This window comes from Aplidium turbinatum, chromosome 1 (assembly GCF_918807975.1).
Source record: "Aplidium turbinatum chromosome 1, kaAplTurb1.1, whole genome shotgun sequence".
Classification (NCBI taxonomy): domain Eukaryota; kingdom Metazoa; phylum Chordata; class Ascidiacea; order Aplousobranchia; family Polyclinidae; genus Aplidium; species Aplidium turbinatum.
Genome location: NC_137472.1, coordinates 16,579,028 through 16,602,318, shown reverse-complemented (window position 1 = coordinate 16,602,318; position 23,291 = coordinate 16,579,028). Strand labels below are relative to the sequence as shown.

General features: G+C 38.6%; 2 protein-coding genes across 2 annotated transcripts; one reads left to right on the top strand and one right to left on the bottom strand.

Moving 5' to 3' along the window:
* Window positions 1-1,549: 1,549 nt before the first annotated feature.
* On the top strand, window positions 1,550-7,665 carry LOC145770405 (protein SET-like). Its single transcript, XM_082582046.1, has 7 exons — window positions 1,550-1,756; window positions 4,460-4,577; window positions 4,653-4,839; window positions 5,472-5,585; window positions 6,095-6,171; window positions 6,955-7,156; window positions 7,322-7,665. Exons 1-7 carry the CDS (start codon window positions 1,687-1,689, stop codon window positions 7,334-7,336), a joined length of 783 nt encoding a protein of 260 aa, XP_082438172.1. The 5' UTR covers window positions 1,550-1,686; the 3' UTR covers window positions 7,337-7,665.
* A 1,358-nt stretch (window positions 7,666-9,023) lies between these two features.
* LOC145784249 (protocadherin beta-16-like) lies at window positions 9,024-23,091 on the bottom strand. The gene is made up of 19 exons (XM_082596071.1): window positions 22,952-23,091; window positions 22,358-22,593; window positions 21,590-21,767; window positions 19,428-19,544; window positions 18,568-18,701; window positions 17,898-18,097; window positions 17,228-17,373; window positions 16,723-16,863; window positions 16,322-16,442; window positions 15,902-16,079; window positions 15,283-15,444; window positions 14,467-14,643; window positions 13,453-13,647; window positions 12,764-13,030; window positions 12,223-12,359; window positions 11,881-12,013; window positions 10,557-10,617; window positions 10,038-10,160; window positions 9,024-9,656 (listed from the first exon to the last, which is right to left on the bottom strand). Exons 1-19 carry the CDS (start codon window positions 23,058-23,060, stop codon window positions 9,241-9,243), a joined length of 3,231 nt encoding a protein of 1,076 aa, XP_082452197.1. The 5' UTR covers window positions 23,061-23,091; the 3' UTR covers window positions 9,024-9,240.
* Between the last annotated feature and the right edge of the window lie 200 nt (window positions 23,092-23,291).

The window sequence follows — 23,291 nt, the reverse complement described above, 5'->3', positions numbered from 1 at the left end:
AGTCAAAATCGCTTATATAAGTTGATAAATTTTAATTAATTAATGTAGTCTTTGTGTGTATTTAGAGCAGGGAGTCAAACCGTTTGATTTTTCCGGTTCGGGTCCGGTTCTGGTGCAAAGATTGTTTCAAAATTTGGTTCAGTTCCGGTTCAGGTTCGAAGAAACTTAAAACCGGTTTTATAAGTTCCGGTTCGGGTCCGATAAAATTAGGCCTAGGCCTACTATTGCCCAACTACTAACTAGCCCAATAGGGCGTGAAAACCGCAAGGTTGGCAACGCTGATCTCTACACTGCTTTGCTCAATTAACTTGCCTTTGTTGTTTGTTGCACAAGTTACAATCAAACTATATTGTCTATGATGTCACAGAACAGAAGTTGTTTACCTCAAAAAATTCCTCTCCAAAGCATCGATGATAGTGGATCGTGTGTTACGGAATAGGCTATAATTCATCCGTACAATGTGGCCTCCAAGATAACAACTTGCTACGTACAACTTCACTTACCACAATGTGAACAATGACGTAATGCTGTAGTGAACCGCTTTTTTCAACCGGTTCGGGTCCGGTTAGGGTTTAAGCTAACTCAAATTTTCGGTTTAGTTCCGGTTAAGGTTCAGACAAAATCGCACCAAAACCGGTTTACAAAAATCCGGTTCGGGTTCGGTTCGACTCCCTGATTTAGAGTGATTTTAAGTTACTTCTGTGCTATCGTTACCATTCAAAGAACGAATTAGATTCTGGCATTTGTGCTAAAAATCGTTTAGTAAGAGTTTTGCAGTGTTTTGAGATTCAATGATGACACTTTGGCAATTTGCATTCTCAAAACCATCATTTCAAAATTATATTGGCCTTCAGTTCGCACGTTGTCAAGGCCTGTGCATACTGTATAGTGTATAGATCGCTAGGGCTAATACATCTTAAGTGAATGTGACAAAAATGCAAATAATGTGATGAAATCTAAAATCTGATGAAAAATCACACATGAGCCCTGTCGTAAAAAGACCATAGCAGTTGTAGAACGACAATACTGTATAAATAAAATCATAACTTTGTTATTACTGTACTAACATCAACTGGACAGAGGGAAATAGTCAGGTCACATAAATAAGAGTGCACAAAATGTACGCAACGTTACAAGATTGTTGGTTCACAAAATATAAAAGAAAAGCTTTTCTCCCATAGTTCAGTATTTATGTCAACTTTGTAGGTTACACCACTCGAACAATCAGCAAAATATATTCAAAAAGATTCAAATTCTTCGATTTCCCAGTTTAGTTATTTCACGTAGACACTTCACGGCGCATTCATACAGCATTTCTGGCGCAAGAGTCTGTCAGTCTGAATCATTGAATGAGCAGCTCTACGCTTCACCGGTTTGTCATCAACAGCAAGATAAAAAAGAAACAAGTTTTTAGCGTGGGCGGAGCTTTAACAAAAAGAAAATTTAAACCAACCACATCGGCATCTTTCACAATGAATGTAGTTTAAACCAATCAGCTTTCAGAATTTGGAAAGAAAAAAGTAAACATAAAGAGACCCTGTAGTGGAAAGCTCACGCGCCGCGTGTACTCGTGAGGTTGAAGTTTCTTTCTGGTCTATTTATTCTACTTTGCCGTTATTCAGCAAAGTTACAAAATTATTGTTGAAGCAAGTTATTCAGTTTCATTGTGGGAATAAGAAACTCAACATGTCGGAAACAGAAGCCAAAAGGCCTAGACTGGAATTGAATGAGAAAGGTGGAAACAGCAACGGTCCTGGTAAGTCTTTGTAAAACCTAGGTGTCTTACTAAGATTCATGCTTATTATTGCGTAAATACTTTTATTAATTGGTGTTTAACATTTGAAAATTAAAAATTTTCAAACTGACATGTTGTAATTGAACTGAAAGCTAGAATTGAACATCATGGGCTACTTTGTTAATGTAAAAGGTCTCTTGTTGAGATCGGCATGAATTTGTCACATATATAGTTTTTGCTGCACTCCTTCTGCCATCTCGCGACATTGCTTTCTTAGTGAAAGCGAAAGAAGTATGATGTTGTCCCTCAAACGTGTACTCAGCTGAGTCAGCAGTATTCCGAAAGATAAGAAATGATAGAATTTAAGTTTTAGGCAGAAGCTACATTTGCATATATGGTGTGGTGACAACTGACATAGCTTTTGAGACTGGTCACATACAGTCGTACATCTCTCAAACGTTTTATCATGCATTTAAGCACATCATATTGTAAAGATACAGTCACCCAGCGCTTCCACTTTTGTGGTAATTACCACAATTGTGGAATTTTCATCATGCTTGTGGTAAAAATGTGGTAATGAAAAATTTGTGGTAAAAATGTGGTAATATGGAAATTTTGTGTGGAAATGTTGCCAAAATGTGGCAATTATAAATTTTGAAAATTTGACATAAAATGCTATCAATAAATAAGAGCATTTAAACTGTTGTCCTCTAAAATTGAACAGATACCGGTATGCAAAAAACTACTTATAATAACATGTGACTATAGTATGTTCCGCTGTTTTCGGTTTGATTTTGGAATGCGTCCTGACTTTTGACTTTGAAGGTAGGGTGACCATGTGATCATATTCATAGTCAAGATGTCTTTCAGATTCTAGCTGCGGTGTCAAGTACAGTACTTTGCAGTGGCGTAGCCAGGGGGGGGGGGGGGGTTGGGAGTTACAACCCCACCTTTGGCACGCATGTGACGTCACGATATTGAGAATGATGCTTTCAGTCTCTATGTCTCTAAAACAAAGTTTGCCTAATTTTAAACGAAACTGCATTAAAGAGCGAGTTTTGCGAATACTAAACATTTAAATATCTCAGCCAGGAATTAGCAACAAGAAAACATAGAGATTTAGCTTTATTACCGAAAAATGCCCAAGAAAACATGATCTTATTCTTTTGCTATGCCACCAGACAGCACCATTTTACAGGATTATTTATACCCACATTTTTGTTGAAAATGCTCTCAGAATGCACCAAATTTAAAGTAATTTTTCAAAATTTTCTGGGGAGGCCCCCCAGACCCCTCGCCGCTGGGTGTCGCCTTTGGCGAAGAGGCCGGCGGGCGAAGCCCGGCGGCCGTCAAAAACCCCCTTTCAAAATTCCTGGCTAAGCTACTGGTACTTTGCTTTCTTATTTTGGACATTCTGTTAATAAACTGAGTAGTTGTTTTAGGCCTTATTTTACACTATATAGTGTAAATATAACCAAATAATAGCGTTGCCGGATAAGGAATTCTGTCGTAATTTGAGAAAAGTTTAAAGCTGTTGAAAACAAAAACTTTTTAGAAATTTTTTTAGTTCTGGGTAAAGATCAAAACCCTAACCTTATTCCTAAGTCTTACCTTAAACCCCTTACTAACTTTAATCCTAACTCTGACAACACCTGATAGTAACTATGGCAACAAGTGGGTAAAAATAGCCAGCACTGTGTTAATGTAAAAGTAAGTCGAAATACGATGAAGATCGGGTAAAAAATCGCAGTAAAAAATGTGGTAATCTGAGGACAAATGTGGTAATACAAGTGGTAATCTAGCTTTGTAAAAGTGGAAGCACTGCAGTCACCCATGCACCATCAACACTTGAACTCTGCACCAATAAAAGAAAAAAATGGCAAGCTAATCTAAAAATATACATTTGTTTGAATTCCTTTTTTTTAGAAGTCAGCACCATTAATTTGTACGGCCGCCAAACTTGCTCGTTAGCAGTAAAAATGTAGTGCATGGAATCAGTCATTTCCCCAAGTTTGGCCAGTAAAAATCTATCACAAATACATTGACTGATTGGACTGGAGCAAACAATTCTGTGGCCAAGGCCATATGCAATTTTGGTTGCTTATTCACAATAAGCCACCGTGGTCAAAAACATCACTGCACGATGTGTCATGAAAAACTTCTTCATGACAAATGTGTCATAGTACTGCAATGCTTAAACATATTCCTCTGTGTGATTGTATCATAAAGCATTTTTAGTGACCATAGCAATAGCCTAGATGGTTTTATCCTTCACCTGGTGGCGCTCCCCTCTGGTATGGACCTGCCCTGGTCTACTTGGATTAAACTGTATAGCATTTGAACAGGAGTCAGCCACTTCCATTTCAATATGCACAAGTAGGGTTTGGCTCACTTATCACAATTTGTACCCTTAAAAGATCGAGAGAAAAAATAGCACAAAGCCGAAGTCGCTAAATGGAGTTTCCGCAAAAATTTTAAAGTTAAGGTTAAGCGGAAACTCCAATCCGTGTGCTATTTTGACTTTTTTAAATTTTTTTATCAATTTTTTCAGGGTGCGAAATGAGGGTACGAATTGTTCAAGGTACGGATTAGGTTGCATCCGGAGCCAATAGCCATTGTGCCTGGAAGTGAATTTAAGTTTATTTTTAATGGAGAGTGAAGTTGTAAAGACCTGTTAAGTTGTAAAACAAAACTTGTACCATTTTGTTTTTGTTCATATTTTAGATATCCAAGCGCAAGATGCAATTGAAAAAATTGACGAAATTCAAAATGACGTGGACAGACTGAATGAGCAAGCCAGTGAAGAAATTCTTAAAGTTGAACAGAAATACATTAAATTAAGGTATGATTTTTAACCATGTCCTCTTTGATGCATGGACATTTTTGAAATGTCATCACCATTGCATTTGCTTTGCAGGTGGCCACATTATCAGAAAAGATCAGCATTAATTGAAAAAATTCCTAACTTCTGGGCTACTAGTTTTGTAAACCATCCTCAAATATCTGCATTACTGGACGTCGATGATGAGGATGCCCTCCATTACCTCACAAAGGTTGAAGTCAAGGAGTTTGATGATATTAAAACTGGTTATACCATTACTTTTGTAAGTGCCCGTACAAGATGTTGAGATAAAACTGCTTTAATTACATGTGCATTGTGCAGTAACTGAGCACTTGAGCAGTTACCTTTTTGTCCAAGTCAGTCTTGGACAACTAGATTTTCTAAAAAATTGGATTAGAATTGTAATTAGAGCTATTCAATTTTCTCAAATTAGATTAGAATTAACTAGTCGATCTGTGTCACTAGTCGATCTGTGTCACTAGATTTTCTAAAAAATTGGATTAGAATTGTAATTAGAGCTATTCAATTTTCTCAAATTAGATTAGAATTAACTAGTCGATCGAAATTAATCAGTCGATCGAGTTTTTAATGACTTTGCTGCTTCGGCAATGGAATGATAGTGATACTTTGATCTTGTTGATAAGAGCACAGTATCCTTTCATTTGCTGAAAACTAGAATGCTGTTGGACGAACTAGAATTTTTGGCAAAACCCGAAATTAGATTAAAACTTCAATTAAAGTGAATATGATTTCACCAAATTAGAATTGGCGACATTTCATTCAAATTAGACAACTAGGAGAATCTAGCTGTCCAAGTATGTAAAGTTTGTTTGAGGTTTTTCAAGAAATCTAGTTGATCAAAGTTATTTTTATGCCAATTGTAATTTTTTTTAGCATTTCACCGAAAACCCGTATTTCGAAAACGATGTGATCTCAAAAGAATTCCACATGAACGAGACTGGTGATCCGTCGTCTGTATCTACTCCGATCAAGTGGAAGGAAGGAAAGGTTTGTTCAGATTTAAAGTTGCTTACTTGTTTTTTTCTTTTACTCTGACTAATGACGAAATCGTTTCATGAAAATGTTAATGTTTTAAATCAAATCAAATAAAACCTAACAACTACACGACATTTAACATAATATAATAACATCAAAATAAATTAAATCAAATCATTTGTGTGATAAACTTTAATTTGTGCTTAATTGTTTTCGCCTTGACTTTGCCTTCTTCGTAGTTGCTTATTTTTAGTTTTGCTTAAAAACAGACAACGTCAAGTTAAGCAAGATGTTAAGCAGACAGTTTTGCTTGACATCTTGCCATTAGTAGTCCAATTTTAATCCGGTGATGTCCCGTTACCGAGAGTGACCCGATCCATCTCCACGTGCCGCAATCGCCTTCACACCTTTCAGTGATTTCAGTTTATTTGAAGTTACTTGTCAGGAAAATCGTGTTTAATGGTGAATGAAGAATATAAATTTTCTGATTTAATCTTAATCATCAACCTTGTTTTCTACAGAACTTAATCAATCGTGAATCACTCAATAACGGCCAATCGGCTAAAGTAGATCGAGATGAGCCTGACAGCTTTTTCAGGTACGGGTTATTTGTTTACATTATGAGCTTTTTAATGTTTTTTCATTAATGGCAAGTTTTATATAATGTTGAAGTGTTATTGGCTACATGCATCCTCAATGAACTAGTGTAGTGTAAGACATTAATGTGCCAAAACACACACTCTTCATTGAAGGGTGTTGTCATCTTTGATTGTAGGAGTGTTGAGTTTGCGCCCAACATACGCGTATCAGCGGAAAGCTTCTGTATGATAAACTACGAAAACTAAAGATCTTCTATCGTGGTTTTACCTATTTCGCAAAACCTTTTCTTAGACTTGGGAAACTGCATCACATGTGGGTGCGAGGTCATGCTTTTTTAATTTATGTGTCTGAAATTCGTACTGCTGTTTTTAAGGGTCTGCTACTATTCGGTGAGTTCCTAACCCCTAACCCTAAAACGGCAATGATAATTAGGCTACGGTACCCGATAATTTAAAAAAAAAAATTGAAAAAATCCCCCGTTAAGGGATCGGACTCACCGAAACGGGCCATTGCAGTTTTTAATGCGTCTATTCAAAGATCATTAATAGAAGGGAAAGTAAATGGTAAAACAAACAAAGGCAGGCTAAGAATGATTTGGACAACAAACATCTGTGAATAAACGAAATTAAATCACGAAAGTGCAGTACGAACAGCTCATGGTCGAGAACAATGGCGCATTGTATCCAGCCTCAATACGAGGAAGGAACATAGTGATGATTGCAGTTTATTATGAATATTAGTATGCTATTAATGTCAAGGATCCATTTTTGTTTCCCTGCAGCTGGTTTAGTGATCCTGGAGATGCGGGTGCAGATGAGCTTGGAGAAGTTATTAAAGATGACATCTGGCCGAATCCTCTCCAGTACTATCTTGTTCCTGAAGGAGAGTTGGATGATGAAGAGGACGAAGAAGATGAGGATGAGGAAGGATTAGATGACATTGATGAGGAAGAAGAAGACGACGACGAAGATCTTGACAACGAAGTAAGTACTTTAGTTGCCTACCAGAGCTGCCACCGTTGACCTTGTTGACTGCATGCCTTGAATTCAAGGACGCACTTTCACGTTGATTTAAAATTCGGCCTAAAATGACAAGGCGGTCTTTCTAATGTATATTTTTGCGCTCTAAAAAGTCTCACACTTTTTCAGGATGAAGATGATTGAGATTTGTATCCGTTGAATAAGACACATCCCCGCATTCTTGAAGAGATTTGTACCGTGGGAACCATTTTATCCTGTACTTTTGAGCTTTCCATCATTGTCACTTACCCTTGTGTGGTTATTGAGACATTTTTGGATGTTGAAAGTCGAAGTCTTCCTGCCAAGGGAGTTATTTTCCTCATTTTCTGCCGCCTTGAGAATTTCTGATTGTAGTTGTCGTTATTTTGCGCCTCTTGATCATCAATAGACAATAAGACATCGTTTTGGCGCAAAAACCTTTTCATTGTTTGTACGAATGTTTTAATAAACCCAAATGTACTCCTGAAAACCGAGCCTTGGACAAGTCTTTGTTTTCACTTCTCTTCAAACTCGCTTCAGTGCATTGATACGTCATTGTAAATTTGTAGATCATCACGCCGCATTCACACTCCAAGCAGTCAGTGACTGAACTGAATAAGAAACATTGATAGTTGTTGCGTCACTTGTTCATTGTTATGATATTAATCATAACGTTATTATAATCAAATTTTTTGTTAGCGGAGATTTCATGACAAATGCGAAAATAAAGGAGTTCCGCGATAACTAAGGTTAAGAGCACTGGCCTAGATAGATTTCGAAATATTGAAAACCTTTTGCTTGTAATCGCACTTGCGAAAATCTGGGACTTTTAGGTTAATCACCTTCAGAAAATGTACATACCTTTGCAACATCTTTCGTTGCGGAAACATACTTTTGGCACATCCAAGGTTCACATCACTTCTGTTTTGCAAAGCAGACGACCACCGTATTTGTCATGCAGCTTTCACATTCATGTCACGCATTAAGTGCAAGAAATTGGTTTATGTAGGAGCATTGGAGCAATCTTCCTAGCGTTGGCACAAGGCTGAGTATTTACTGTTAGAACAGCTAGCATTGCGTTTCACTTATTACTGGTGTAGCCTCCCCACGAGCTGAAACTGAAGAGTGTCAGGTATAGGAAGCTTGAATTTATGGTAGGCACTCCAACCTGGGTAGTTTTTCTGAGAATCAGCTGGTTTCAGTCATGCGACTCGGCTCATGATATTCTGAGGAATCTGAGCGTTCTTGGAAGATTTTTGATACAAAGTAAATGTTTCTCCACCATCAGCGTCTATTTGGTTAGGTCAAGGGAATGGTCATTTTAGTGGCATGGGTTCGACTCCCACCTTCTGTCCTACGCTGAAGGGTAGCCACTTAAACATGACAATTCCCTGTAAGAACCAATGACACCGCCAACCAATCAGAACATGTTAAGTGACTAGACTACCGTCCAACTGTGACCCTTTTGGCATTCAGCCAGAAAGTTGATCCTACTTTGAGAATCAAACACACGTCATCGAAATTACCACTGCCGTAACTCTTTACGCCAGCTGCGCTGTGGACGAGACGAAACGTTGACTTAATTTACTGTGCATCACAAATGTTTTTTCTACAACGTTTGTGTCTATAATTATATCAACACAGTGGCGCCCCTGGACTATAAATTCAGGTAAAGTCATCATTCGTTCGGTCGATTTCAACTCTCGCACTCTAATCGAGAGCTGCTAAGGAAGAAGTAGCCTACAAGCCAAATAACCGTACTCTTGAAAATGTAGATCGATAGTCTGCAGACTTTCTTTCGGCGACATCCAAGCACTGCCGATTGACTTCAAAATCGCATCTTCAACGAGCAAACATTTATTCTCAAAGCAATAACACGGAACCACAAAACCACCGGTCGTTACCACTTGCCTATTCTGAACTACATTGTCACAAAGAAACAAAAAACTTGAAGAACATAGCAACTATATGAATAACACAATTCCGAGCAGTGTATGTCAAGTTAATAAAACAAGAAATAAAAATATTTAAAAGGTGAAGAAAAGCAAAAAAACGTAAGCGTCGACTTGCTAACATTCCGTTGACAAGCTTGGCAAGGTGTGGCTGTGCGTGTGCTTTGGTTTGTCTGCAGCATCGTAGCTATATTCGCTTTTTGATTTTTTCAAAGAACAATACTTGACTTTTGGATTTGTGAGCGTCATCGCCTGAGGGTTATGACGTGATGCTGACGCAACCGGTGACCTCATCACGCTCACTTCGCTGAGCGCTCGTTTTTTAAACCCAGCCGAACAAAGAAGCTGTTCGTTGGCAACAAACACGTCATGATGACGTTCAGGTTGCGTCAGTTTATAATAGGACAAAGATGATGACGTAGTTTCGATCGAGCAGCCCGAGTCCTTGCGCGAAGTAGACCTAACAGTTGTTTGCTGTTGTCCTGGAGACCGGGAATGAACCGGACTATGATGTTGAAGCATGGAAGATAGTTCTGTAATCAATAGATAATTAAATTATGTTTGGCTTTCTCAAGCTGGCAAAAAGAGTATCATTGCAAGAAAACTTTATCCAACGTTACCGTGGTAAATTTACGTGACTTCAGTTCTGCCGCCTTTTCCTCAGTTTTACAAACGCCAACGTTCAGTTTGTTTCGTTGTCAGTTCAAAGGTTGACGCATATTCCCCTTGATGTTTTTTATAGCAACTTGAAACCTGGTCACTGCCACGTCGGGGTCAATACAAGGTTATAGCCTAGCAATCAACAAACTTTGAATGTAGCTAAAGAAACTAAGTCATAATTTAAAATTTGATATAGACAGCAAATAAGCTACGGTACCATTTCATGTAAAATGAATTAATTCTATTTTGCTTACCACTCACGGGCATCCAACACGCATCGCTGTGCCCGTACAGTTTGCACATATCCGTGCATTGCTCACCCAAATAAGGACGGCTATTTTGGAAGTCGAGCGGTGAAAAGTTGCCGATAGACTGGCCTTTAAAATGAAATAGACTAGATGACTTAAGTTACTTTACCAATAAAGTGATAAATAGTTACATTTTACGAACACAGAAACTTTTAAAGCAACCGATTGCAGTCGACTAAAAATCTTTTTATGAAATTGTTTATTATCAACGGACCGAAAGAGCTAAAAAAACATTGTTAACTGTTTAATTTGTAACGCTGGAAGGTGGCCACGCAGATTAGCTTCCTTGCGTGCTTTCTGCTTAAATTGCGATCAAACTGGTATTCTCAACGAGATATTATCGACATGAAAAAAGAAGCATTCTTCAGCAAGAAGCAATGTGTTCCAAGAGCCAATTAATTAATCAAAAGTGTTTGCACAAAAATAATCGTTTGTTCACGCAACTGAAAAGCATTCGCTGCTAACCTGAAGTTACATCCAGGGCAAAGGGTTGATCAGAATATGGCGCAAAACTCGTTGGAGGAGACTGTAGAGAAAACGTCAAATATATTATCATTTTAATCATAATGCAGCAATTAGTAAAACTGGTTTAATAGTTTATTCTAAACAGTGTTGACTATCTCACGCATATCTTGTGTTTCGTTATGAATCTACTAAATAACACAAGTCACTGATCAATTAATCGAATTGGCCACTTAACAACTTTCAAGTCTTCATTTCCATTCGAGTTCGATTTCACTTCTCAGAAAACGAAATGTCTAGCACCGCCCCAAGTCTGGCGGTCTGACGAGGATTTCCACGTCATTTCAGATCCGAGATGAGGTTTGCTCATTGAAGGAAGTCTTGCAATCAATCAAAGCTTCAAAATTTCATTCAGATTCGGGTGTGATTTTTTTATTTCTAATACTTCAAAATTTCATTCAGATTCGGGTGTGATTTTTTTATTTCTAATACTCCAATCCTCCAGTCAGTTCTTTCCACATCCATTCAACGGAAAGGTTTGATTTGATAGCAAGGATAAGGGTGCAGAATACGTTTCTTTTCAAATTAAATCCATTTGAAAAGTTGACTTGTACAGGATTCAAATGAAGGTTCGAGTTCGGACTTCGAAGCACGTATAGCGTGTCGACTACCTCTCAGAAAGTTTGGCACTTCTTAACTTCTACCAGCTCACTTCAAAAGAGTAGTGGCGGGCAGGCCCGGATTTAGGGGGGGGCAGAGGGGGCAGTTGCCCCGGGCCCCCCGACTTTTGAAGGGCCCCCCTATGTGGAAAAAAATGTGATTTTGGGTTATTTTTTCCTTTTGACCTTTAAAGTTTCTGCAAAATGCTGTGCAGTACTGGACTGATGCTACTGTAAACGTAGAGACGGTTTTTCGCGCCCCTGTGCAAAAAATTTTTTGCACGGGGGCCCCCCGATCTAAAAGTGCCCCGGGCCCCCCATCAGCTAAATCCGGCCCTGGTGGCGGGGTATTACTTATTTAGTGAAGCATTTCAACACACCTTTTGGTTACTAATGAAAATCATTAGAACAAAATATTTTCATGATGAACTGTCGGGGAAGTACTAAATTCACACTTTGGGGTAGTAGCTAATTGGTTAGTCGGCCTACCCAGACAGCAAAACCCGTTATTTTTACAATGTAAAAATGACGGATGTTGCTGTCTGGGACTGCACTTAGTACAAACCAATAATGGTATGCTAGGTCTTTTATATGTTAACCTACATGGTCCCACAACCCGCCTAATTACGTAAGGCGAGTTAAGATCATTGGTGAAGATGTAGTCTTACCTTTTTAACGTTCACTACTTGTTTTGTGTCCATGAACTTCTGCATTCCTTTCGGGGATGTTTGTTTATCGCAACAAGTGCAAGAACCATCCAGAGCTGTACTGAGAGTGGTGTGGAGTGTGGATGAAGTGTTACTGAAGAGATTGAAGAAATTGTATTTCAAAAACGAAAATAAGTTACTAAAAAACAATGACTTGCAATGAAGGAAATTAATTAAGCATCCATGATCATACGAATTATGTTTGACTTAAGACTTACAGAAACAAACAAACAATAGCAAAATCAACTCTTAATCATGATAAAGTCCGTTTTTGGAACCGGGCATTGCAAAACTTTTACTCACTAGATGTGGTCACAACTTCTGCCTTTGCTTCGCAGAGGATGTGACGTTGGAGCGGCACCTCGTGTTCGCATACTCAATAAACGATCGTCGTTGGGTGGGGGTGTTGCAGATAAGGATCCTGATGTTGTATCCGCGCTCTGTTGACCAAAACAACAACATAGTTACAATGTACAATGCGAGCTTTTAAAATGACAGAACGTCGGTAGATTGTCAAGAGAATTAAGGCCAATAAAACATTTAAGAGAAAAAAAACAACTTATTCAACTGAAATGAAGTGTATCAAACATAGAAAAAAACTGTGGCCTACGCATAAATAATCAAACTACTAACGGTAAGCTTGTTATCACAGGTGTCGCTCAGCTGAAAGCTTCTAATTTACCCCACAACAATTATTGCAAAACTGCGCTAATCCTAATAATGTGCCTGAGTCTTCTAGTTTAAGTTTATCACATGTAGCCTTATAACATGTGCTTTTTTCAACTCAACGACAGAAGCAATTGCAAGAACAACATAATTGCAACAAATTAACTAAAAAACTCACGATTTCTTTTCTTTTCCCCTTTGTCTTCCGTTTCCTTCTGATGCAAAGCAGGATGAAGATGAGCAAAATGACCAACACAAGCAACCCTCCGATTCCTGCTCCGATGAGGATCGCCAAGGAAGGTTCATTGGAAAGAGATTCTCCTACTAGCACAATGGATCCTTCCTCTTGATACCCTAGTCCAGAGTTGAAAGGAACCGGAGTGTTGATGACTTTGATGTACAAAGTGATAGATGAATGCAGAGGAGGACTTCCCGAATCCGAAACCTTAAAATGTATGGCAACATTTTAACTAAACACTTGTATCAAATGATCAAATTTATCACCTGCATCCACCATTTAGCTTCTCAAAGGCCGCATCAGCCTTGGCACCTACAATGACAACTCAATTGCTATTTGGTATATTTGTTTTTGCTTAAAAATTGTAATACCGCGGTTTTAAATTGCGACTTTTCAACGAGAAAGATGGCTAAAGACGAGCTTCTAAATCCAACCAGAACTACTGTAGCAACGAAAGCAGTTTGCAAGTTACATTGCTTGAAGCAAGTTGTGCCAAAACTAAAGATTTAAGACAAAAGACAAAACAAGGAGGCGTAAAAATAGCAACAAAACAAACTTTTCTATCATAGTTAGGTTACTTATGGGCAAAATACCGTAATGTGTTTGATCTGCTTCAAATCTTGACTTACAAAAATAGTTGCTTTGTAGTCTCCGAGTATATCCCATTCCGAATAATCAACTTTATTCAAAGAAAAGTTTCCTGAGGTTCCATCCATTTCAAACAAGTTCTCATACTTGCTGTCATCAAAGCGGCGGCCATCTTTAGTCCAGATATAAAACGAGTATTCCAGTTGAGTCTCTTCGTCAACATCAAAGTCAAAGGCCTGAAAGAGCACAGTTTGTAGCAGCATAAAGCAATGGCACTGTCTTTGAGAGCTACTACTCTGGAAAAAGTACAGCATGTTCAACCCGTTAGCACTGTGATTAAGCGTGCGACTCAAGATCACGCGGCGCTGGTTCGACTCTCAGAGTATGCGCTTAAGCAACGCATTTCAGGACTGCTCTTCATTCATCAGCACCTAGTGCCGGGCTACTCAACTGGCGGACCGCGGTCCGAAGCTGGACCTTCTGAGTGTTGATAGTGGAACTCAGGCTTTCGGAAGAATAACCTCATTGCCACGTTTCTGGGCCTCTTTAAACAGATTTCTACTGGGAGAAAGCATTCTCTTGTGATCATCCTAGCGCTAGCAGCTGGGGGCGAGCCCGCCAACACTTTTTCAAAAATCCAAGAGGAGTTACATTTTACCTAAATAAAATGGTTCGTTACTATCATTAATGCTTTAATTTTCGTGGTTGCGTATGAAATAGTTTATTCACCGGACCGCTAAAAGCATTCAATTGTCACAGTGGATCTTTATTAACATTAGTTGAGTAACCCTGAGGATGGAAATTCCCCGGCAACAATACTACAACAATAATCGGAAAACTTCACTCTGTCAATCTAGGTAACCGGCCCTGCGTCAAGAGCCTCTACAAGTATGCGAAACTACCAGGAATAACCTATCAAGGCTTTGTCAGTCCGAGGCGAAAGATTTAAAAAAAAAAAAACATTTCACAATTCATATGATTGTTAGAATACCAGGAACGTTACATTACTGGACGCATATCCACGTTGTAACGTTCTTTGCGTCAACTCAACACACCTGAACCGTTATGAACACGTCTGATTGATCCCGGGTGCTCGCGTACACTGTGGAATTGTCGGATCTCGGCGTCACAAATGTTGGCTTGTTGTCGTTCATACCTTTCACTCGTATCGACATCTTGCAGGTGCTCTGTAGCGACATCGGGCGACCGCCGTCTGTCGCGGTGATGGTGAACTGAAAAAAAAGCCTCGATGTAATTTTGGTGTTGACTAAAATAAGTTATAAAAAAAATGTTATTATTGACAGAGATGTGATACTCTGGTTAACTACTTGCTTTAAAACACCAAAGTACATTGCTGTGCTGGACGTGTGATATTGTAGAAGACCATACTACTTGTAAACTTACGTAAGCAGATTGCAGCAAGCAGCAGTTTCACACAACTTTATAGTTACCCATTTACAAAAACACAATGTAAAGTCTGTTTAAACTGCTGTTGGCCTGTGACGCTGTAATTCACCAAGATACTACCATATGCACAACATGTGTGTCAATAACGCGTTTATTATTCAATATTTGTACTCCAACAGCTTACTTAGTTACGAATGGCTTCGTAATGACATTTCATGGTCAAAATTTTAACACAAACCACCAAACTTCAAACAAAAACTTGAAACTTAACACCGAACTTCGTTTTTAAATGGTGTTTGAAACTGACATAATTGGAAATCGCCAGTCGTTGAAAATTAAAGACGACTAGAGCAAATAAATTTTGACACACTATTTACTTTTCCTCTTCTTCGTGCGGTGTTTTAAATAATGCCTTGCAAAGTCAAGTCTTAACAAATAATCATCTCAAATAACCTAATTCTCACCTTCCATGACTTTTTCACCTCATAATCAAGAGATCGAATCAGTGTGATTTTACCATTGACTGGATCGATGGACACTGGAATGACGTCACCAGTTCCGTCATCAACTTCTAAATTAATTCCGTATGTGACGTCACCGTTGTGGGAAGGCTCAATCTCATCGCTCTGCAATGGCATTACACACGTCGATTTACGGGGTGAAAGGCTTAAAAAATAACACAATCCTAACTTGAGCTGGTGCATGTTAAACACCGAACTTCATATCAAAATCGATCAAAACAAACGTCCAAGTCGATTACAAAATACGCCCCGATAGCTCAGTTGGTTAGCGAGTGACTTCGTGAACGAAGCAGCTTCAAGATCAAGCGACGCTGGCTCGACTTTCCGGGTGTTCGCTTGAGCATCGCATTCTAAGGATTGCTCTCCATTCAGCGGCATCTAATGAATGAAATAACAATTCCTCGGCAACAACAATCGGAAACTTTACTCTGTCAATCTCTGTGACCGGTCTGCGCCAGTGGTTCAAACCCTCTACAAGTAATATGCGAAACTACCAGGATTAAGCTCTCAAAAGAAGCTTTCCCAGTAAGAAGATAAAATTTCAATCAATCAATGAACTCACGTCAGACAGACTCCACGATGGTGTGTTCTCTGCGTCACGGTCTGTTGCTTTCGCTACAGCGATTTGAGAGCCAATTCTTTTGTTTTCAGGAAAATACAAGTTGAAGTCCGAAAGTTGAAAAACTGGAGGAAATTCATTTTCGTCCATTATGACAATTCGAACTTTAAGGTTCGTTGTCCTGCAAGCAATGGATAGGAAAAATAAACACTTTCGCAGGACATAATAAAACGTCATTCAAATGTTTATATTTTGGACAAAATTAAAACCCAACAAAAAAAATCGAAATTATCGTTCTTGGAACACAAAGGTCTACAACATACTGTACTCTCTTTACAAATCCATTTTTTATAAAATTAAACATTTAAGAATAATAGAAACTTCTAAATTTGTTTTTGTTAACAATTGGCTACCAACACTCACAGAGCTGGGTTTCCGTGATCAGTGGCAGAGATAATGACGTCATAATGGCCTCTTTCCTCCCTGTTCAGTTCCACCTGAGTTGCCAGTAAGTTGTCTTCGGTGATCGTGAAATGTCCAAGTTCTGTTCGAAGCCAATGGAGCAGTTAACCACGGCTACCAGCCAGCAAAATTAGGTGTACTTGAAAGTAGCAACTATGCACCAATTACACTTTGACCGGTGAATGTTAAATACTGCACCATAGCTGGGTACACAAATCAGTAATGTGATTTATTTTTACACTATTATCAAAAGTATTACTCCCAGCAGCAACAAGAGCTTGGCAAAGAAATAAGATTTTAAACGGATAGCATTCAACTATCGTGTGATCCTTCTACCCTAATTTTTCTAATGAGGTTTTTACCAGTTAAATCTCCCAAATCCTCGGTACCAGGTATCACAGTTGTGACGCTTAAATTTACTTTTCCGTTGTCTCCTTTATCAGCATCCGTGGCTGTCACATGGGCAAGAAAGGTGTTGATTGGTTCATTTTCCATGACGTAACCTAGAAAGATATTTGAACAAATTAACTGACAGGTGACAGTTCAGATAAAAATTGATTATAAAAATAGTCATACAACGTGGCGTTTACATGCAATTGTACGTGTACGTGTCATTGTCAAAATGAAGACATTACTCTGGTTACAACAATTGGGAGATGTTGCCTGAATTGCTGCCTCATAAGCAAGAAGAAGAAGATTGTCAAAATAGCAGAAACTAGTAGATCTATATTATCTTATGCTGAATCACATTTAGACTCACTGAAGCACTAAAATGCAAGTCACGGGCTTGAAAGATATATAACTCCAGAGCAGGCAATAGCACCAATTTCACACAACCAGTTCAAACCAGATTGAACAGACACTCACAGGTATTTTCTTGGCTGTGGACAATGTAGTTGATAGTGATCAGAGGTGCATTGTCATTGACATCCTCGACATGAAGAATCAAGATGGTTCTTCCGCTGTTAGGATGATCTCTATCTTCATCAGATGCTTCCACGATAATTTGCAACCTAAAAAATTAAGACACTATTAAGGTGCGATTGCAAAGCTTCTTGAATGCAACTAGCATTTGTTACTGCATTACTGTTACTGCCTTACTGTCTTACTGCCGTACTTCCGTACTTTTATGAACAGCATCGCTCTTGCTTGCATGTTTCATTAATATCCTTTTAACGTTTGAAAATGTTAACGACTCACAGAGCAACCCTTCTTTTTACTTGACTGTATAACAGGAGTCTGTGAAGTCAATAGAAATTTTAAGAAATTGAAATATCAGCCACACTGCTTGCAATTTTTCGTATTTCTGTCACTTTGATTTCACAAACTGGATTCAAAATGCACAAATTTTCACAACGCAAACGCATAAGGTAATATTATAATCAGACAAGTCCCCAAAACCAAATTTGAAAATTTTCCTACACATCGGTCTTGAACTCTCGATTCAAAAAACAGTATTTTGCAAACTAGTCTTAATGACAGAACAACAGCTCAAAGTATAAAATGTAGTTCATTTTTATCTTCTAACAATATTCACCCGTCGTGGATTTTGTGGTTAAGTTTCTCCCGGAGCTTTATTGCTCCGGTGATGCTGTTAACCTCCACCGGCGACGAGTACTCAGGGCTCCGGATGAAGTAGTGAATGTTGCCACCACGGCCGCTGTCCTTGTCCACCGCCTTGACCAAGGCTATGTCTTGCCCAGGAGGAACACTTTCCCTCAAGGAAACCTCATATAACTGTAAGAAGATGTGTATTTGGGTGAAATGCAATGTAAGTTGTGAGTACGAGGTACAGTCAAGGATAGGAACTAAAAAGTGGTAGGAACACCATAATGACTTCTGAGATGTAGGCTACAAAAATTTAAACAAACGGTTTATAGTGGGAGTGAAGGAGGAAGATGCTGCTGACAGAATGATGTGGAGGACAGCAATCTGCACCGGCGACTCTATTTGAAGTGGGAATAAAGCCAGAAGAAGACGATTCTATAAAATCTACATTCCAGCCTTATATCCTCAAAGCGCAGTAACACAAGTCAAACATAAGAAGCATAGTTATTAGAATGACATTCGCACGTAGAACACGAAACATTATATGAGATTGCAAACGTAGAAAGCAGAGACTACAAAACAAGAGGAAAATAACAGAGAAAACAGAAAATAAATGCTGCTCAAAATTTAGTCAAGTATAAATCGTGATCTATACTTACATCTTGTACAAACACTGGAGCGTTGTCGTTTTCATCAAGGATGCTAATCCTAAGCTCCACATGGCTGGACTTTGGAGAAGCTCCGTTGTCTGTAGCTTGCAAGGTCACTCTATGGACTCTTTCTTTCTCATAGTCTGCACATGCACGATTTATTTGCAAGACTTAAAACAAAGTAGCTGTTTCACTAAAAAAACACACACAGCTACGGAGTGGCAAGTTGGAAAAACTCCACGCGGTTGGTTAGTTTTGAATCTTTATCCTCGGACTGACGAAGCCTTGATAAGTTATTCCTGGTAGTTTCGCATACTTGTAGAGATTTTTGACGCAGGGCCGGTTACAGAGATTGGCAAAGTGAAGTTTCCCATTGTTGAAGTCTTGTTGCCAGGGAATTATTCCATTCGCTAGGTGCCGTTGAATGGAGAGCAGTCCTGAAATGCGTTGCTCAAGCGCACACCACGAGAGTCGAACTTCCGCCGCGTGATCGTGAGCCGGGCGCGTAACCACTGAGCTAACGGAGCGGACTTGGTAGCCTACTGCACAATGAGATATTTTGTGTAGAATTCAGCGGGGGTAAAGAATAGCAAGATGTCTTTGAAGCGTGTAGTTTCATTTTAACACTTCAATTTCCATAAAAATATAAACCTTGATTTTATACGAACATAATTCACCATGAGTGATATCAAGCAAACTCGTTCATGCAAAAGTTGTATTACAAAAAATATTTAATACCTAAAATTTGAATGAACGTGTATCGTAGCCAACCAACAATTAAATTTCTCTCTCTCAAAAAAAGAGAATTTGCGCATTGTTTGGTAAAATTCACAACCGTTGATTAATGTTAGTTTGCCATACGCCCATACCTAAGGCTTTGGCGACCACTAAACGGAGATGAGGATTTCCATTTTCATCCAAGAAGTGCTTGGTTTGAAAGTATTCGTTTGGCGGCGATATAGAGTAGGTGAGTTTCGAGTTGTTGCCTAGAAAATACAGCACGTGTGTCAAATAGTTATTGTGCAGAAAACGTTAGTAAAAATAGAGGTCTCTGCCAGAGAGGGTCCAGACAACTAAAATAGACCTACAGGACACATTTTTGATGCGAACTCTTAGGGTTTGAGGCGAAGTTCACACAGAAACAGAGCTCGTTTTTTTTACTTCTACATTCGACATGTCATGGGGGGCTTGCCGCCTGTTTACGTTATTGCCTATAGATAAGCTACATCAGCGTGATCCAACTACTTTTGACTTACGGGCCACTTTACAAAAACGTGACAACTTGTGGGCCATTTCCAATAAAATGATAGTGAGTGCGTAATCGAAATTGTTAAATAGCAAATAGAAATTTATTGCAATTCTCTATCAGTAAGATGCCTGTGGTCGAGGTTTCTCTGATACCATCGTTTCTACATCAATTTCAATGTTAGTGGTAGCAAGTCGGAGACTATCTTCCAGTGTTTCGTCTATCATTCGATTTCTGTTTTTAGACTTGACTTGCTTCATTCTAGAAAATGTACTCTCACACGTGTATGTGCTTCCAAACATTGAGTGCATTTTTAATGCAAAATTTTACAGTTTGGGAAATCTATCCTTGCTGACTAATTTCCAAAAGCACTCTGAGGTTTCATTTTTCCCCGACAGCAAGAATTGGTTGCATTGAAGCTCGCAGAATTCGAGCTGAAGTTCTGGTAGCTGTGTTTCCACATTAACATCCATAGGATTGTTATACAAATGGAGATTAGGTTTTAATCTGTCAAAATCTTTAAATCTATTCTCAAATTCACAAGATAAATCCTTAATATCTTTCACAAAACGGGAGCATTCCACTTCATAATCATCTACCACAAGTGCATGCAAAGAATCAAAGTGTGAAAGATCGTTATTTTTCAAGCATATAGCAAAAAAGCGCAGTTTCCTCTGGAAAGCTTCAATGTGTCCAACTAAATGTGAAATAGTTTGCTTTCGCCCCTGCAAAGTTAGGTTGAACACATTCAAGTGCATTGTCATGTCTGTAAGGAAAGCAAGATTGCACAGGAAGTTTTTGTCGCATAACTGAGTTTGGTACATTTGTGTTTCACCCAATTGTTCTGTTTGAAGAAATGATAGTATTTCCTTCCGAAGACCAAAGAAATGAATAGTTAAAGAAAACAGAAACGTCCGGAACACTAGGTACATATCAGCCTTTAAGAAGCCCAGTTGTACTGACGAGACCTGATAGGTTGAAGCAGTATAGGCCCTGCCGTCTACAACTTTGAATACAATTTTTGACACTTTTTATCCAAATGCTATATACTTGTTCTAATTGAAATTACTTTCTGTAACATAAATAGAAATTAAACCGATAGCCTACTGTGTAAGCTCGCGGGCCGCAAAACTTCTATCCGCTGGCCGCATGCGGCCCGCGAGCCTGTAGTTGGACCACGCTGAGCTACATGAATGTTTGCCGTGAATGTTCGCCAGTTGCCTGGCGAGGAGATCGTGCGAGCAGTGCGGCGAAGAGGAATACAATTGAGAGGAGAGAGCAAGCGAAATTATCCATAGCAAGTAAACATCTGCATCATCTTTGATACAAACCGTTAGTTATGCCACTGGTGAAGATTTCCAAAAGTTTTAATGATTCTCTACGTCTTTTTTATGCTTGCAAACCAGCGATCACAAAACTGATTGTTTCAATGGCAATTTCAACGTGGTCTTTGAATATTATAATAACACATGAACAAACAGAAGCTTGAAGATGGATACAAAACAACTTTTGTCTGTACAAATCTTTCTGAAACTTGTAAAAACATCACGCATAATTCGTCATGCAAAACAATGGGACAGCAGAGCTTACGTGCCTACAACTTGCAAGATCTCTTTGCCACTGTTAGTTTTCAAATAGAAAATTATCCTCGAACAGTCTTGAAGTACAAACACAGGCGAGAAAATTATGTAAAAAATTAACCTCTGCAATTTTACTTTCCAATTGAATATGAATGATAGACTACACAAGGTTTTGCCTTTTTGCCACAAAACATTGCAAACAAACCTAAGTCAGGATCGTACGCTTGTTCTTCGTCCAAGCTTAACTCGTCCCCAATTTCGGAGGTCTCCGAAACGGAAATATCAAAAACTTGGAAAGGAAACTCAGGAATGTTGTCATTAATGTCAACAATACGGAAACGCAACGTCCAAAATCGAAACGTGGTTTGTGGGAGCAGAATCAACTGAAAATAAGGTTTTTGGTAAAAATCGAGCTGCTTCAGTCGTCGTATAGTTTAAATGAGCCATCGCTATCCAAAGGTGACGTCATTCGCGTCTATGACAATTAAATAGACACATATTAAAAGTTTTTTACCTCAGACATATTTTGTAAGTCAAATTTTGCAATGTACAAGTCTGTTTTAATGCCTGTACTACTCAGGCAGCCCTTAAATATGCGCACATGAAACACCGCTTATTGGAAATATAGTGAAAAACCTAAGCCTGTAACCAATGAAGTAAAAGTCGGAACGATACAAAAAGCCAAAAAATAACTTTATTACAAGTTTGTTTTTTTTTGGAATTCTCATATCATATAATTCTCATATTCACAAAGGTCAGTGGATTGCATTATGTTTTTGCTAAAGATGACAGCAACATCAAAAGCGATATGGTGTATAAATCAAAGCCTGCCCTTATCCTTTCTCTAAATATAAAAACGTTCTGTTGCGCTTAAAAAGTATGCAAAAATGATCAATCGTATTTAGACGTGAAATAGTAAAACGAAAATGGTAAAGCAAGAAAGAATGCCGGTCGTTTACGACTTGTCACTAACCTTGAGTATGATATGACACTCTCGGATATCACCGCATAATTCTTCCCTGTCAACTTCCTCGTTTTGCCGCAAAATTCCCGACGAAGCACCGATGTCAATCCAAGTTGCCTGGCGAGGAGATCGCTTGGGTGTAATTCGTACGAGGGTCAGGTATTGCTCTATTATCTTAAACTTAACATCTGGATATTCGGTCGTTGAAATCCCAAGTTTGTCACGCAGGTCAAAAATTGGTTTATCTACGAAGAAAAGTGCAAACGCATAAATAAAATGACACTCTATTGCATCACTGCGTTGTTGCAATACACAAACCACGAAAGTCAAATATCATCAATGAAACTTTAAAATATGAGATTGCCCGCTGTTAGTCACAACTTTTCTGGACTGAAATTGCTTCAATGCATTTTGTGCAATTTCTTTTAATATCAGCAAAGCCAGTTTTCAATAAACGGACACAATTTGACGAAATAAAGGAAGCTATGGGTGCAGACGAAGTCTCACAGTGTAAGTAAAATAAGATCATTGCTGTATTTAAAATTTTACATTCAGAGACAAATTTTTTTATAAAGTTACTTGGCTTGCATATTAATCACTTACCTAAAGGCTCCTCTTCAAGTAAAGGAATGGTAATCTCGTTTGCTGATGTAAGCGACAAAATACACAATGCCGTTGCCAACGCATGGCAGTGCAAAGAAGTCCAGAGCATAATTGTTATTTACATTGGGAACTAATTTGCCTGGAAATTTAATGTTTCATTGTTTATTATAACGAGCGAAAAACATATTTTATTGTGTTTTTACATAACTGTGACCCTGCATAGTGCATACTGCATAGGGCACTTTGAAGAAAATACCTACAGGAAATTGTGAAACCTGCTGTAGTTGCGTTTTTCTGTATTCTGTTAAATCACATAACTCACTTTTGTTAAGACATCATG